The sequence below is a fragment of the Ambystoma mexicanum genome, chromosome 8 (genome assembly GCF_040938575.1).
Source record: "Ambystoma mexicanum isolate Mex_15411 chromosome 8, UKY_AmexF1_1, whole genome shotgun sequence".
NCBI lineage: Eukaryota > Metazoa > Chordata > Amphibia > Caudata > Ambystomatidae > Ambystoma > Ambystoma mexicanum.
In genome coordinates, this window is record NC_090929.1 from 22,879,473 (window position 1) to 22,897,035 (window position 17,563).

At 49.1% G+C, this 17,563-nt stretch overlaps 1 protein-coding gene across 8 annotated transcripts in view; it reads left to right on the forward strand.

The window, feature by feature from the left end:
* Nucleotides 1-17,563, forward strand: part of SPTAN1 (spectrin alpha, non-erythrocytic 1) — a 514,843-nt gene that overhangs the window by 35,493 nt on the left and 461,787 nt on the right. For all 8 annotated transcript variants that reach the window (XM_069609174.1, XM_069609169.1, XM_069609172.1 and 5 more), the window contains exons 2-3: nt 10,763-11,002; nt 11,734-11,859. In XM_069609174.1, the coding sequence (XP_069465275.1) occupies nt 10,766-11,002; nt 11,734-11,859 (363 nt within the window). In that variant the 5' untranslated portion in view covers nt 10,763-10,765. The remainder of the gene's footprint in view (nt 1-10,762; nt 11,003-11,733; nt 11,860-17,563) is intronic.

Sequence of the window (17,563 nt, forward strand, 5' to 3'; positions counted from 1 at the left end):
GTTGGGAAGTCGGCAGCCTCGAAATGGGGCCCTCCCGGGGATCTAACGAGGCCTCTTTACTTCCGTTTTCCTTGTGTGTTTCACTGTCCAAGGGAGTGGGCTTGGACACAGAGTTACCTTTCTCAAAGATATGAGAAGTTCGACTTGCAATGTCGTTTTGCCCCAAGCTATTTATTTCCGGTGACACTGGTGGAGCAGTTGTCGAACAGTCGGACTGGGGTAAAGAGTTCTTGCTTCCCAGTAATGGTTCAGTTAATGGCTCAGCCTCCAAATCAGTTGGGGCTTCACTATGAGACTCCTGGACTTCACTACAAGGCTCGTTGTACACTGGCAAGGATGTTGAAGTTGCCATTTTCTCTGGCCGAGATTCTTGTAATTCCAAGATGATTGATAAGCCCGGTGGTCCAGGATTAGAAGTGTCTTTTGGATGCACCCTTTGATGAACTGGTGGAACAATGGTCTCAGTGCTAGGGGGATTCTTCTGGGAGCTAGATGATGCAATGACTAAAGGTTCTAGGAGAGCTTCTAACAGATCTGCGTCCGAAATTTCCCCAAGCCCTGGATGATGCAGTTTCTTTTTGGCTTGTCTGTGAAAGAGCGTTTTTAGTGAGTTTTCCAGACGATGACTCGCCGATGGCATTGCTGAGGTAGAGGATCTCAGAGGCTTTTTTGCTGCTGTTCGCTTGGAATTTGTAGGGAGATCAAAGTTTTTCTTTGAAAGTAGTCTAAATGGGATTCCATGTGGGTGATGAATTGGAGCCCCCTGTTTGTTACCCCCCCTCAAATCTGTAGGTTTGGCAGCCTCAAGTTCAATAGGTTCAAGAATTAAGGGGGCCAAAGGAGAAGATGTTGGTACGGGCGAGGTTGAAGTCGTCTCGTCCGAATGTTCAACAGTCTTGGCCCCCCCCACTGGAGACTTTGGGCCAATTTTTGCATAGATAGTATTTTCTGCACATTCTGCTGGTGAGAAAGAAAGTTTATTGTGGACTTGAGCCTTTGTTAAATTTTGCAATAGAGACCCTGTAATGATATCTCTGACCACCTGGTGGCGCTGTGGGGCAGCTGAGCCTTGGGAAGCCAAGTACAAAGGCTTCTCTACCCCAGAGGCTCCGGTTTCTTCGTCGGGACTCTGAAGCACATTTGAATCCCCCACGGGTGCAGCAGGACCGTCGCAGCCTGGCCACGGCTCCCCTCGACCCGGGTGGCCCCCCCTCCTCCGAGGGACGGTTCCTCCGCATCGTCCACCGGGCCGGGGTGCCGGGCCCCAGTCAGCCCAGCTCCGCTGCATTTTCCTCCGCGTGCGGCCTCAACCTCCAACAGCTGATGATATGAGGCTTCCCCGCAGCTCTGTTGTCCCGTGGAGCCGCAGTTGGCCCTGATTGTGGGCTCCTCACAGGCGCTGCCCGACCCCAGCTCCTCACGGCTTCCGACATGGGAGGCCTCTCCTCCTACGAGGGGAGCACCCCCCATGCTGCCCACCGTCGCAGCCAGGGGCCGAAGCGCCACTGGTCCCCTGAGGCTGGGGCCCGTCACCGGCTCTGGGTCGAAAGTGCCGTGCTGCTCCAATCGTTTCGACTTGCTGGCGGCATCCCCAATCATGGAGAAACCAGCGGAATGCTCAATCCATTCCTCAGGTAAAAGTTGTTGTTTATGCTTCTGAGTAGAGTGGTTGGTTTTTGAGGCGTGCTGTTGAACAGTTAGTTTAGGCAGCTTTCTTGACGGAATATTTTGTAGTTTGCCTCCTGGCCTTTTCAGAGAGCCTGCACAGGATAAGATGTTAGATTGTAGCGTAGATTGTGTATCGTTAGAAGATGGGGAAGATGAGGGGGCCAACAAGAGGGTAGAGGAGCTGTTGGCACTCCGCAGCCTTCGTGGTTTGTTTTTCGTCTTCAAAGGTGTTATGTCTCAGGTCCAGGGCTTCTCCCCCATCCGCCCTAGTCGCCATTAGACTGCCACAGACTGCCCACTCTCACACCACTCCGCTCCACTTCGCTGCTGCCTTCTGGTTTTGAAGGGAAATGGCGTCAACTGTAGCCACTGTAGAGAGACTGAAACTGAGAGGGACTGCCACAGACTGCCCACTCTTACACCACTACAGTTCCAATTGCGAAGTCTTAGTATTAGTTTCGCGTCCTTGTATACGAATAACCTTCTTCCCTGACCAGGTTATTCTTTACTTTTTCAGAACTGTAATTATGCAGTCTTAGTCTTATTTTCTCATCCTAAGGACTGGGGCTAGTTTCTTGGGGTTTATAACTATACCCCAGTGGCCTCCCGGTTCCCCTGGTACCTCTCTTTGCTGGGGTTAGTGGCAGGGCTCGGCTCTCTGGTATGCATTCTCATTCATCTCGCTTGTCCAATCCCCATTCCCGGTTCCTCGTCTGGGTACTGCTCTGCACACCCGCTGGCGGTCGGCAGCTTTCAATGCTTCCTGTACTGGCGGTCCCAGCGCCGTTCTTCAGGTGTCCTGCCCACCACGCTGTGTTTGTGGTCACACCACCACTGGATAGCTCGTTCCGCTCTCCTTCCTCATAATGCCTTTCTCACATCAATACACTCCGGCCTCCAGTATCTCATACTGGCATTTCTGCCTCGTTGAAAGTTGCGGGCTCCACAACTTGCCTTTGCTCCACCTCCACAAGGCATAATGATGTCATAGGGCTTCCCTTGCACACCAGGCTCTCCTGTTCTCCTACTCGTCCCATTTAAATATATCTTGTGTGAGGAAGGCTGGTATCAACAGTTAGACAGACACAAGTAACCACAGTTCAAGGGTGTTTATTGAACTTTAACAAGGGTGTGATAAACACCTGTCTAATGCAAAATCTACAGATGGGAGCAAGATACGACTATCAAATAATGCAGTCCTACTGGTGCCTTGTCAAAATAAAAGGGCCTATACTAAGAAAAACCTATTGCCAATCCTTGCGCTAAATGCAAAGTGTGGGATGGGGTTCACAAGAAAGAAGTATTCACAAATAAGTCAGGATGTGTTGACCGGGGGTCTCCCTTCCCCGCGTTTTGAGCACAGGGAGAGGTGGAACTCCTGAACACAGCACTCTCTCAAGCTTTCCCAGCACGAGACGACAGTTCCAGTTCACGTATCGGGACCTTCGATCGCTAAGTCTCTTCTCAAAAAACAAAAAAAAGTCCCTTGCCTCCAAGGACCTGATGGGTTCCAAAAAATAGCGAACAAAAAATGTTCAGTTCCAAATGTGTTTGGTGATAACTTCACCCCTTAGTCCCCCCTCTTCCAGGCACAGACCTCTCAAACAGTGTATCGATATCAGGACCTTTGTACGTTTTCTTGCTTCCAAGGGCCTGACGGATTCAAAAATAATTTTAAAAAAAAGTTTTGTAGTTCTTCTTTGATTGTACTTGGGTGATGCTACTTCACGCCTGGTTCCCCCTCTTCCGGGCTTATACCACTCTCGAATATTAGCCTCCCTTCGTCGAGTTCACTCTGGCTCTCATTTGCACGCTTTTCTCTTTTGCTTTCACAGTTTTGTGGACAACTTTTCACCCTTGGATCTCCTTCTTTAATCTCAGCCTCCCTCCGTCGGGTTCACTATGGCTTTTCAGGACAATTTCACCTGGGACACTCAAGTCTTAATGTCTTTTCAAACGGTTTACTGTGGACATCCCTCTGCCAGGTTCACATTTGTCATCACTGTTTCTTGGGTCTTTAGAATTCGCCCCTCTATTGGCATCCCTCTGCCGGGTTCACTCTTTCCATTTCACAATTCCTGCTACTTTCTTCTGATGCAGGATTTACTTCCCTTGTGTTCTCAATGGTTTGTGTCAGGCTGAGAGGTCCTGTATCCGCGGAAGCTGCTGAACCCCCGACAATCCCCCTGAGATGTATTTCCCAGAACTAGTTTTCAATACAGCTCTGTAAACTACACCCCAAAGGGGAAAGGGGGAATGGGACAACAAAACAACACCAGGCAGACTGCGTCAAGGCTAATCAGTGCTGAACCTGCAGAGGATAAAGAATAACATATACACTTCCTTAATTCACTTACTTAACCTTATGAATGGGAAGTCATTAATCCTTAACTAATAATTGAGAATCCTACCTGGTTCTTCTCTTGAAATTTCTTAGAGAAGCGGATGAGAAGCTGAAAATCTCTCTTACTTGCGATACTTGAAATTCCCAGCAACTTCTTACATTAGGCAAAACGGGAAGTCTTAGTTCTTTGTCTTTTTTCCAACATGCACTGGTAGTTCAATTAGATTGTCTTTAAAATGTTCTTTCTTGTCATTTCAAAACTTTTCAAACTATTTATAATTATCTTGAGTCTTTGAATCCTTGAAGAAGGAGGAAACACGTGCTAACTGCACACGCAGGTTATTTCCATTAAAATTATCGATGAACTTCACATAGAAATCTTCCTGGTTGAAGAACACGCGCAAACGGATGAAGACGCGCGATCAAAATAATCCACACGCGCAAAAAATCCACACGCGCAATAATTCACACGCGCAATAGTCCACACGCGCAATAATGTTCTCCTGCGAGACACGCGAAATAAGAACACCCGCACTATTGAGTTCAAACGCAACGAAGTGATTCTCACGCGCAAAATCACTCGCGATGGAAAAAACACACGCGCACTCTCATGGCACGCGACGAACAGATTCTCGCGCTTTGTACCCCCGCGCTAAAAATCACACGCGCTTTGTATTTCACACGCGCTTTGTACACCCGCGCTAAAAATCACACGCGCTTTGTATTTCACGCGCGCTTTGTATTTCACACGCGCTTGGTACACTCGCGCTAAAAATCACCCGCGCTTTGTATTTCACACGCGCTTTGTATTTCTCACGCAGCGTATAGCTTTTCGCGCAAAGGATCACCCGCGCAATAAAACACACGCGCGTTTAAAATGGCACGAGACCAACCTCTACTCGCGCTCGGAATACACACGCTAGAAAGCACACGCTCACTTGAATACGCACGCGACAGTCAAAATCTCGCGCTAAGGAACACCGCACTGGAAACACAAGCGCACTCCGATAGTTCAATAGTTTTAGTAGAAACACTACTTTTAACGAATTTTCAAGGAGACTGTTATTAAGATGAACAGATTTACAGTAGAAATAAAGTCACTTATCTCCTGAGCGAATTCACAAAGATTTCCTGCTTTTCCTATCTTCAAAACGAATTCCTGCCAGCTGAAGACTTCTCCTGAACCCCCAAGAAAGTAGCCGCTCAACTGCTGAGATCTGAAGGATAAAATCCACCAGGCCTAATACTAAAGCAGGAGCAGCCACTGAACACGTCCTCTCAGATGGGGTTTTGATGATGAAAGGCACAGAGTGACAGTTTAGAATGTTCATTGTTGTTCAGCATTGTCTTCCAGCCAATCAGAGCTGTCACTGTGAGGCTCCATCTTGCCTTGGGTCAGAACCAGGATTCTGAATCAACAAGTTAAGGCCTAACCAACTATAATGGAAAACTTCCCACCCACACAAAGCTAATCTGAAAAGGATAATAATAAAAAGGAAACTTGAATAAGAGAAGGAAACCTGACAGTTTGTCGGTCTAAGACTTGACTGTATGGGGATTTTGCTAGACCCCTGTTTGAGCACTTTAACATTTTCCTTGCAGCTTCCCTAGGGCCTTCTGGTATCAGTAATTTCATTCAACGCGGGGTCAACCGGAGTGTCTCGAATGAGTACCCACGTGGTGCTGGACCCTCTGCAGGTGGTCGTCCCTTAACAATTTGCTGTTCTTTGAACTTTCCTCCATGTGCCATTTTGTGACTTTCATTCAACAGTTTGGTTCTTTATTGGTTCCCCTTCGACTCACCGGCTGTGATGAGCCGCTTGGCTTTTCAGAATTTCTGGAGTAAAGGCTGGTACCACGATAGCAGGCTTCTCCCTTTGTCCTTATCAGCGTAGGCACATTCGGTACTGTTTACATCTTCTGCAACGCACTTGGGCTATTGTTAGTCTTAAGTTTCCTTGAACGGAGGTCTTGCGGGTCTGGGTCGGAAAGGACAAGGTTGCTTCTCTCCTGGTCAGCCTCTCGGTATGCACCGTCTTTCTCCTCCTCTTGAACTGCCGTGCCGAGTTAGCTCTCACATCGTGCGGTCTACCTTGCTCGTACTGTGCTCTTGTGCTCCACCTTTTATCTTTGTGGGGAAGGGAAAGGGCCATCAGGTGCGTGTTATTCTGGTCAATTGCCCGACTTTGCCTGACCTTTGTATTGGGACATGTCGGGTAAACGGCTCTGGTGTTAAGTCCGTTGTCTTTCGTGATGTGCTGCGTAAGTGTTCTTGTGGAAAAATGGGGCCAGTGTTTCTGAATTTTATACGTGGTAGAATGGGGAAAAGGTGTTGGAAAAAGGGGAATACAGCGTCTCACCCGTCGGTGTCCCACTTCCACTCCCGAGGACCCCCATCCAGGTGATCCTACCTCACTGGTCCATCCCCAGAAACTGGATCCAAAAGTGATGGCTGTGTCCTGGCCATGTGGATGACCAATCCCCAGAGACGAGTCAGGTGGACACCTTCAGGTTTTCACACTTGCTAGAGACATCTTCCTTTTCTTTTGCAAATGTATTTCTTTTTTGCATTGCCTTCAGCCAACAGTACAGATGCTGCTTTATTTGTACCAGCATGCAGTCCCATGTGTGGTATATGGCCTAGGGAGTTCCTCGCAGCAACAGGAGTGATAACACTCGTGCCTGCTTGTGCCCATTGGTCGTTGTCCTAATGAATGCCTTTCTAGATCCACTTTACCCTTCTCTGCAAGAGGTAGGTCTGCCCAGACAGAGGTCATTAGGGGCACCGGTCCTCGTAGGGGCAGGCCCTTGTTGGTCAGATTCACTGGTTACAAGATGCAATATCGCGACTTACTCAGTAATAGTCTATTTCAAAACTTGCCAATTTTCTTTCTATTTGAACCAAGTGAAAGACTGCAGCTGATTTGACCCCAGGGCAAGATCCTTGGCCTTATCAAAGTACCGTCAGTGTGCAGGAAAAGCTTTGCACAGCTGGTCCATGGGCTTGGGAACGGATGCGGAATGCCCGGAAGTGTGTGGCGGAGGAATGAGGCGGACGTTGGAACTCAGAACTTTAGGAAGAGTTTCATGTCTCTGTAGGGTCTGGGTTGCGAGTTCCCCAGGCGCTCTGTTTCAGTGCAGCACATAGTTGCAGAGGTGCTCTTCATGCTTTCTTTTCGGTTGGATGCCTTTACATTGTGGCAGCACCGCAGTTGCTCTAGATCTTTGTCAGTGTCTACATTGCCATTGTCCCCCATGCTCGCCATTTCGCTCATGTTTATGCGGTGATGCTTCTCGTGTCCACCATGGTATTGTGATTGAGGCTTCACAAGTTCACACACATACTAATGTCTTCTTAGCTACCCTTCCTTGCATCCTAGGACTATGATAGTCATTCGTGGAACGGTACTTTTGCACTTGGTGCTTCCCTGCTATGCAGCCATCTTCTAGGACCATTCAATGTCTGAGGTCTCTGAGCTTGCAGATGGAATCCTCTGCTGGGAGGAAGACACCTGTTCTGTTGACAGTGGACTTGCTTATGCTAAAGGCCATCTGCTGCTTTACTGGAGGCCCCTTTGCTGCCTCGTAGGCATTGCCCAGGATGATCCATTCCTGGAGTGTGATGTGTAGAGGGGGTTGGGGGAGAGTTGTTGCTGGGGGCCCATCTAAGCTTTATATCTGGAATCGGACAACAGAGGCAGTCTCGTTGTCAATTTTGACTTGCACCATTGGTCTTGTCTTGCCTTTTGCTTAGTCCGTCATATACATCTTCTTCCTAGGCATTGAGACTCGCAGCGTTGGGTTAGTCTCGGACTGTTGGCATCTCCTTTGCTGGCAGATGTAAGACAAATGATTTAGTCTGCCAGAGGTCGAGCACCCGCAAGACATCAACGTTGCATTCTGGGCATTGCTTCCACACCTGAAACAATTGTCAGAGGGGGAGTTCCTTCTGCCCCGACGAATGACATGGACCTTCACATTCCTTCAGAGGCCCACTCGAGTCCGCTTGAGCACGTTAATACCACTGACTTGATATGCTGCCATATTTCTATTTGGTGATGGTGCAACTCCAGGCCATGGACTGCTCACGTCCATGGCCATGTTGATGTCATGACCTTGGGTGGGGTTCATCACAAGCCAAAAGACTGTCTGGACATTGCCAGGATTCCTGTGAACCATCAGCTGGTCCTGAAACGCACCAAACGTACCAGTGCTCTTAATTGTGTAGAGGGATTCAATTGACTTGCTGGCCAGTAGCTTTTTGGCACAATGGCAGTCTCTCCATAGCAGTGTTCCCTTTTGGAAGAGTCTCTGTAAATACTTGCAGAGGGTGATGCGAATTCGGGAAAGATGTCCACACACATCGTTTTCTTCCTATACAAGGCAGTTCATCAATATGGCTTTCTTTTCCTTGGGGTGAAATGTTCCCCATTGGAGGCCTTCATGAATAGGAGAAATTCTGCCTTCCTTCTTTACCAAGGGATAGGAGGCACGCAATGTCGCTGTGTGTGCTTCCACCTGTTGAAGCGTTTGAACACAAGGGGCAAGTTGTGTCTTGTTATGGTGTGGTATGTTGTATGGGATCCTGTCCGCTCCGGTTGTGTTGGCGTTTTGGGAGTCTCAGGTTGGGATACCAGACTTGAAACCCAGATGAGTGCGACGCCAGGAAGGAGCTGGCTCATGGTGTCTGCTCTGGTTGTGTTGGCGTTTTGGGCGTCTCAGGTTGGGATACAGACTTGAAACCCAGATGAGTGCGACGCCAGGAAGGAGCTGGCTCGTGGTGTCCGCTCTGGTTGTGTTGGCGTTTTGGGAGTCTCAGGTTGGGATACAGACTTGTAACCCAGATGAGTGCGACACCAGGAAGGAGCTGGCTCGTGGTGCCTGCTCTGGTTGTGTTGGCGTTTTGGGAGTCTCAGGTTGGGATACCAGACTTGAAACCCAGGTGAGTGCGACACCAGGAAGGAGCTGGCTCGTGGTGTCCGCTCTGGTTGTGTTGGCGTTTTGGGAGTCTCAGGTTGGGATACCAGACTTATAACCCAGATGAGTGCGACGCCAGGAAGGAGCTGGCTCGTGGTTTCCGCTCTGGTTGTGTTGGCGTTTTGGGCGTCACAGGTTAGGATACAGACTTGAAACCCAGATGGAGTGCGACGCCAGGACGGAGCTGGTTTGTGTCAGGGCGGCACACGTTATTTGGCATATTTACTCTGTGCTGATGTTGGAAAGGCAGTGTAATTTTGGTGTCTTTGGCACACTTTTTTCTTCAGTTCAATTCTGCATGGGCGGGGCACATTGAAGTCTGAGGTGTGCTTGAGTCGCCCAGCATTAGAAGAGATGTATTTGGTTGGATGCCCTGAGCTGGGAAAGCTTCAATGTTGCTGGGCAACACCCAGCAATGCATTGCACAATGCCAGACCCCACCAAGAGGCTGTGCTCGCCGGTTGGTGCTGGGTCGCAGAAAACGCAGGTGCGCACCGGGTATATCCAGTGGTGGAAATGGCAAAAATGTGGTGGGGGATCCCACAACACAAGGGCCGGGGTGGGGGAGGTGTTAGGGGAAGGTTGGTGCCCGAGGGCCATGATGATGATTCGGGGGGGGGGGGGGGGGGCTCGTAGTGGACATCCAGCAATGCTGGAATACTTTTAAAAAAGAAACGCCCGCGACGGCAGCATTGCCTTTTACCGCGGCTTTGGCACTGGTGTGTAATGTACAACATGTAGCGAGCATTGTGCTTTACACACCAGTGCCAAAGCCGCGGTAAAAGGCAATATCTGTTTGTGTTCCAGCGCGGTTCATGGGCTTGGACGGCTGACTCTGTCGGATCCCGAGATCCGGATCTCGGATCCGCCGAGAGCCGGCCCAATGACCAGCACTGGGTATATCCTCAAAGGGGCCCCCCTCTCAGAGTCCTGGGGAGGCGGGGCAGGAGATGCATAGGAAGACCAGTACATCGCAGCTCTTACAGCTCCAGGGGCCAGTCAGCACCAGTGTTGAAGTGGCTTTATTCTGTTTGGGAATAAGTACAACTCATGGCGCGCTGGGCACATTACCGACTTCCTCCCTCCAGCACTCTGCCTGCTGCCAGCCCTCTGCGTTCCAGAACACAGACGTGCAACCATGGCCATTTCTGTCGTGCTTGCGCTTTCTACGGGTAACATTTTTTTGGCGGTTGGGGGGGTTTCTGGAATGTGTGCACTCCAGAGCCAGGAAACATCTGGACCAGCCTATTGTTTCCTGCCCCTCATTTGTGCTTGGTGCCAAACATTGTTTTGCTGCCTGAGTTTCCAAGGGTGAGGCGATTTTGTGGAGTCTGGTTGACTTCTCATACATTCCCACGCAGGACAGGTCAGTCTTTGGCATGCTCTATTGGGTAGGTTTGAAATGCATGCCTGCAACTGGCCATGTGGCTGGGCCTTGTGACCCAGGCCGAGTGCTTCTCTGTGATGTTTCATGAATGTGGGGCGGGATGGGGGAAGCCACCCAGGGCATACAGAAGTGCTGATGTGGGATGGGGTGAACTACTGGGCTGAAAAGCCTGCATCATACAGTGGTATGGACCTGCTCCGGGACCGGCAGCAGAGTAGGTGTGCAGACCATCTCTGCTCAGTGTGCACACGACTACTCCCACGTTTGGTTCCCTTATTACCACCTCCCCTTTATGACCGCTCTTGCACCCTCCTGCTGCCCTCTGCTTCTCATGAGTAATGCTGCTATGGTTGCTCTCTGCTTAAACATGTTTATGATCTTTACAGAAAATGGATTCAAGTGGAGTCAAAGTGCTTGAGACTGCAGAGGACATCCAGGACCGGCGCCAACAGGTCCTGGACCGCTACCTGCGTTTCAAGGAGCTCTCCACTCTGCGGCGCCAGAAGCTTGAGGACTCCTACCGCTTCCAGTTCTTTCAGAGGGATGCCGATGAACTAGAGAAGTGGATCCAGGAGAAGCTTCAGATCGCCTCCGACGAAAACTACAAGGACCCCACCAACCTTCAGGTTTGTGGGCCCAGTGAGGGAGGTGGGGTTGCACAGCTGCGGTCTGGGAAATCCTGCCAGCACTTTGCGTACGGTGGGAGTGGTATACGCTGGTACCTGGCACCCAAGGCATTCACTTACCAGAACTGTATATGGCCATAGGACAAACCATTTCTTTCTTGTAGCAATGTTTTCTGGCCATTGGACTGTGTGCTAGATTTTACATGCATGTTCTGGGTAGTGGGAGCTCTGGGCACAGATTACAGAATGGCTACCATTAACCAATAGAGGCCTACAGTGCCAGCCCTGCAACGAGACCTGCACATGCAAAACGGAATTCATGTTCATCTGATAACTTGTCAAGGACTCAGTCACAAGTTGTGCAAATCTGTCAATAGAGCCTTGTACCAGAGGACTAGAGTAGGATTTTGGGTTTCACAGGGGCCTTGTGTGGCCTTCTTGTCACCCTTATATATGTTCACCACCTGTATATTTCCAGGGAAGTCCTCGAGTTTTCTCATTCACTGCTGCCAACTGAGGCCTTTTTAGTATCTGGACACCATGTAATGTTTCATGTGAATCTGACCAGTCCTGCGTGTTGGGGGCTGTCCTTCTGTAGTAGTACAACCTCTATTCACATGTAGTGGTGAGTAATAGTACCGGCTGCACAGGATGGAGCCCTAAAGGGAGGGTGGTCTCTGTGCGTCACTTGGTGATTTTATTTTTAACAATTTGCCTTTTGGGATCCACAGGGAAAACTCCAGAAGCACCAGGCCTTTGAAGCTGAGGTTCAGGCTAACGCTGGAGCAATCGTAAAGCTGGACGAGACTGGCAACCTCATGGTAGCCGAGAATCACTTTGCGTCCGAAACCATCCGGGTGAGTTCTGCAGCCTTTTGGCGATGGCTGCTGTGTGTGTGTGTGTGTGTGCGCGCGCCTAGGGCCAGATATCGTGTGCTCCTCATACCTGCTGTTGGTTGGTGTCCCCAGGCTACATTTAATGCCAATCCACTGCTGTCAATGTATGTACTCCACATGCCAGTGTGCCCCATGCACCCTACCCGTCCAAGCCTTGCTGATCCCATGATACTCCGTTGCCAAAGGTCCTTTAACTCTCTCTGTGCTGCACATGATGGATCCATGTGCACAAGGCCCCTGATGGTGTATTTGCCTATATTCCAAGGTCCTTGCACTCCATCCCCTAATCTTCTTCCAGGCACCATGCCTTGATGATCTGATGAAGTGCCGTGCACATTAAAACCCTTCAGATTGCCTCCATAACCAAGCTTTGCTTTTTTTAAACCATGATTTATGTAAATACATTAATTTGACAAGTCGAGAAGCCGTGGTACATGTGAGTGAAGCCTTATTTCAGGCAGCAATTACGCATGCGTTTATTGTATTACCGACCGCCGTAGGTGAGCCCGTTTCACGGGAGGGGATATGGTGGTTGGGAGAACCCAGGGAGTGTTGCCACAGGTAAGCCCCCAGATTCATCTATTCAGGTGCCCGAGGGAGGGGCCATCGCGTTAGGATCCCAACCCTGGGGCTGGACCAGCGAGGGTGGGTCACCTGGGTAGGGGAGTCTGGGGTAATACATCTGGGAGACCCTCAGGCGAGACGCTGTATCCGATTAGGGCAACCTGGGGTTAGTACCTCCCAGAGGCCTTTGTAGGATAATCGTGTCCATCTCTCTTGAATAAGCAAGAGAAGGCCAATCATAGTAGAATGACGGGGGCGGGGAAGCACAGGAACCAGAGTTGAACACTACCTGTTTGGCTATAACATCAACGCATCCTTCCCCAAGTCAAGTTAAGGGACTTCTTATACATATCCTTCCAACCATTCCAAATTGCCAGTCAAGAAGGATACTATGGGGAAATGGGAACTGTTGCAGTTATATAAAAATTAAACTGGGTGTCCCCTCCCCAATTTAAACCATCTTATTAACCTTCGCCCTGTGAGAACTTATTGGTCTTGTCTCGTTTCCCCATCCCCAATTCCAGTAAGAACTGGGACGAGGAAGAGACTATCGGGAGCAATGAAGATTACCCATAGATATTAACCTAGGGATAAAAAAGGGAGGCCTACCATTTAACACCTTTAAATTGTTCCACTAATAGTCAGGCAAGGTCAGGCACATTTCCCCATCTGTGCACACCTGACTCCCAATTTTTCACCTGCAATATAAAAAGAATGGCTCTGCCAGAGTCTGAGCGAACTGACTGGACCAGAGGAGCCAAGGAGCAGAAGGCTGCAACAAGAGGAGCCCAGAAGGACCAGTGGAATGTGGGACGCCGAGACGCTGGACCTGGTGTGTGTAAGGGGCTGCAGCGTGGCGAGGCAGCCGTGTCTCCAGGAAGCCAGAGCAGGGCGGAAGGCAGTTAGTTGGCCTTTTGACAAGAGCTTGTTCCCCTGGGACGTGTGCCTGTTCCACAGGTATCCGAGGGCAGGTGGTGAGATCATGACCTCGACCCATGAACCCCTTTACCTGCTCACCGGTGCTGCGAATGGTGAGTTTCGGGAGTCAGAAAGAAACTCTGCAGCATGCAGGTGGCTGGAGCAGGAGCATGAGGGTTCAGAAAGGTCAACAGCCCGGTGGGTGAAAGCCGGGAAAAGCGAAGCAACAAAGTAAAGTGAAAAAAGCAAGCGCAAGCTGAAAAGCGGGAAGAAAAGAAAAACTGAGTAACAGAAAAGGGCGCAAGAGGCGTGGAAATGGAGAGCATGTGTGCTGGCGGCCCGGAAGCTGCCAAGAGTGGGTGCAAGTGACCCGAATCGGGGAAACAGTAAAACAGCAGAGGAAGCCAAATAAAATAGCGAAGAGAGGGTGCAAGCAACACACATTAAATGCAGGGAGTGCAAGAGGCACATAAGTGAAAAATGATGGTGCAAGAGGCTGTGAGGGAGAATTCCCCTTCTAGGGCTAATTTCCCTCACCTAGTGAGTCCCTCAGCCGCTTTGCTGGATTTCTGGAGTTTATTTTTTCCACCTGGTAAGAGTGTGAGCCTTTTTCCACTCTTACATGTGTTTTGCCATGTGTATTTCTACTGTTTGTGATCTTGGCCTCTGGAGCTACACCACTCCATGAGTCCCACTTTTTGTGTTACACAGCACCTTCAGTGCAGTGACACAGGGTTGTTTTTGAGACTTCCCACTGACTCCATTTTTCTGGGGCTGACTACTGTCCCCCAGAAACATGTAAAGTTGCCATCAACTTTATATAGTCACTTTAAACTACAGAGCCAGTACACCCCATCTTACATGGAGTATTGGAAAGGATTAGTTCCTACACCTTTTCGTCTGTGCCTCTCTGAGTTTTATTTTGCTTTCTTAACACTAAGTCTTGGCTGGTGGCAGTGGTATCTACCCTAACTTTTATACCGCGATTATACTATATAAACGTGGGTCTGTTTTAGGCTATTGTATTAGCCTCGAACATAAACCCGCTTGACCAAATACTTTTTATTTTGGCTCCGGTTGGGTTTTGCCATTTTTTTGTTAAAATCCTTCTTGTGTTTTACTTTGCGCGGCAAACCACGTTTGCCTTCTTTGTTCGCCGACCTTTGGCGGGCTTCTGTCCAGAAGCCCTCCTTTGGCGTCTGGGTGTCTAGGTGGGCTGAATGTGAGGGGAGTGGTTTAGTCACCCCCTGCACAGGGTCTCCTTTGAGACCCAAGTCACACTTCGTGTCGATTGGCTGAGGTGGTTGCCTGGGTCGGACAACTCCCCTGCTGCTTAATTGACATCCAGGCTAGGTGAATGGGGGATTTTGGCATTAAAGGCAGGACTCTTGGGCTGGAAGTCAGTCGCCACTGGAACTGCAAAGAACCGAAGAGAAGCGGAGAAGACGATGGCTGCTGCAACTCCCGAGTCCCGGTGAAGCCCTGCTGCAGTCCTGAGCCATCTACCCTTCAACGACGAGGGAAGATCCAGTCCGGAGTAGTCTTCCCTTGAGCTTGGTGGGATCAACCAGCTCACCTTCCACAGGCAGAGGATCCTCTTCTTGGTCGAAATCGCTGGCTGTAGTGGTCCAGATAGCCATCTGAAGAGCCTCTCGTGTTTTAAAGGAGCGCACCTTTTATTCACTGTTGCTTCGCTGCTGGCCTCATCCCTGGGTAGTGCAGATCGCTCCAGACGTCCTCCTTCTTGTCCCCACGACTGAAGCTCCAGGAACCGTGAGTCTGCAGGAACTACCAGGAAAAACTGCCGTGGCACCAGCTTTTCTTCAAACGAAGAAGGTACTGTGTCGAACTTCGAGGAATTGGGGTGAACCCTTTCTCCTCACCCAAGGCTTGTCCTTGTCTTCCTTCCCTCTTATAACTTTTGCTTCCCGTGTGACAATATCCAAGAACTCCTGGCAATCTCTAATCGTGAACTATTCTAACCTTGTGATCCTCGACAACAGGAGGACCCTGTCCCATTTGACAATGGCGCAGGCCTATTGACTTTTATCTACGTTTTAGATAGTGTCCTTGGCTTCTAGCTGTCTTGACAAAAGTATTGCCTATGATTTTTATCCCCTATTCTCTTGTGCTAATTCATGTGCTAAGTGTGTTTGACTACGGTAACATTTCTTCTCGCGGATACGCCTTTCTTTGTTAAAACCGAACTGTCATTACTGTCAAAAAGTGATTGCGTATTAACCCACGGTAACGTCTTTGTTTCACAACACCGGTCTGTCAAATCCAAAGGTACTTACCTTGAATTGTATTGCACAAGGGGAATTGGTTGTGTGTAGTATATTTGAAGTGTGGTTTTATTTTAATAGAAGTCGTGTTTTGTGAACAGATGGTCTAAAAAATAAATGTACTTTTACTTTTTTTACTTTTTAACTAGAAACCTTGAGTCAGTGTTTGCTTGAGTCACAGTAATTGTAGTCCTTTGTGTAATCCCCATTACTGCTCATTTGCTCTTGAGATAAGTCTGGCTGCTAAGCCATCGCTACTGCTCTTTCTGTGTAGTACAGCTTGTACCAAAGGTAAACTTGTGTTGCCACCTGCAGTCTTACTTGTGTGTAGTGGTCCCTAAGGGCACTGCACAGGATTCTGCCTAACACTAGGAGGCACTGGAAGGTGGAAAGAAGGTGCAAGTGTGCACGACAGGAAAAGAAGGTGTGCAGGGAGCGCAGTAAAGAGGAAGAAGGATAGAGTGGAAGAGGTGCCAGAGAATAAGGAGAGGGGTGGGAGGTCGCGCCTGCGGGAGCAAGTCTCAGATACTACCCCCATGAAAGAACTACAGTGAAAGGTACATCCTGACAAGAGGAACCTTTTGTTATTGGACTGCGTAAAGAGGTGCCCTGGCTTGGGGAAGGGAACCCTGAAAGGTCCACTAAAGACATTGTGAACTTTGTGAAGTGAGGCCTAGACTTGGGGAAGGGAACCCTGAGAGGCCTAATGGGAACTGTCTTTGTGTTTGAAACTGGAAGGATCAAAGTTTGGGAAAGGGAACCCCCAGCAACATTTCTGCAAGAGCCCTACGTGGAGGGTTCCAAGGGCAACCCTGTGGAATTTAACCACTTTGAACTGGCAGAACTACACCTATGGGTAAGACTACCTGAAACCAGCTGTGGCTTACATTTCCTTTTAAATCGCCCCCATCACATGATTTAAGAGAGGGCAAGCATAGGTTTGGACACAGACTAACTGTGGTTTTGGACATCGACGGCCCGTAGAAGCATCCGTTGAGGGAATTGTCCTCTTAGAGTTAGCGCCAGGTGGGCATTACACCAATCCCACAAAGTTTGATAATAAACGTTTTCAAAACTTACTTTTGAGTCTCTCTTGATACCCGGCCTGTCTCGTATGGTCCAACAACTATTGAAGCGTTGGCAAAACAAGGAAGAAGAAGAAAATGATTCAAGTTTGTAGGAAAGTGAGCTCTGCGCAATGGGGACTCTCTAGACCCACCCCCAATATCAACACAGATTAAATTCTGAGAGTTGGAACCCTTTACTGTGAACTCAGTTTAATGGCATGTCAAATTTGGGGTGGAGTGCATGGGGTCCATAGGGAGGTCTGTATCTGTAATATGGGCCAAGATTTCCACTGAAAGGTCTGTCGTGGAATTTATTTCTTTATTTTATTTATCTTTGTATAGCACACCAAACCTGTAGGCATCAAGGCGTCAATTGCCTCCATGTTTGGATGGGGGACATCTTCAGCAAAATTGCAAGCAGAATTGTATGATTTTTCTCTTGATTGTGCACGGACGGAAGATTATGCAATTTTGTCCCGTGATTCTTTAGATGGTGCTTCTACTGGTGACCTTCCTTTTGGGGTTGGAAGCGTAGATGCTCACTGTCCCACAACTATTCGATAGAGTAGAGGTAGGCTTTCTGTCGCCCTCTCAATGTTTTTGCATACCATTCAAGCTGCATAGTCTGTTGTAAGGGAACGTTGGGATGATAAACGGTGGCTACCCCTGAAATCAAATGAGATCTCCTCTTCAGGAGGGGAGATTTTGTGGTAGAAGTACTCAAACTAGGTGGAATACCCACCACCACTTGAAATCTAGACATTTAGTTTATGCACCTGTAGGGAGGCAGATGTACATGTCATCTATAGAGCCCACTTCCTCACCTCTGTC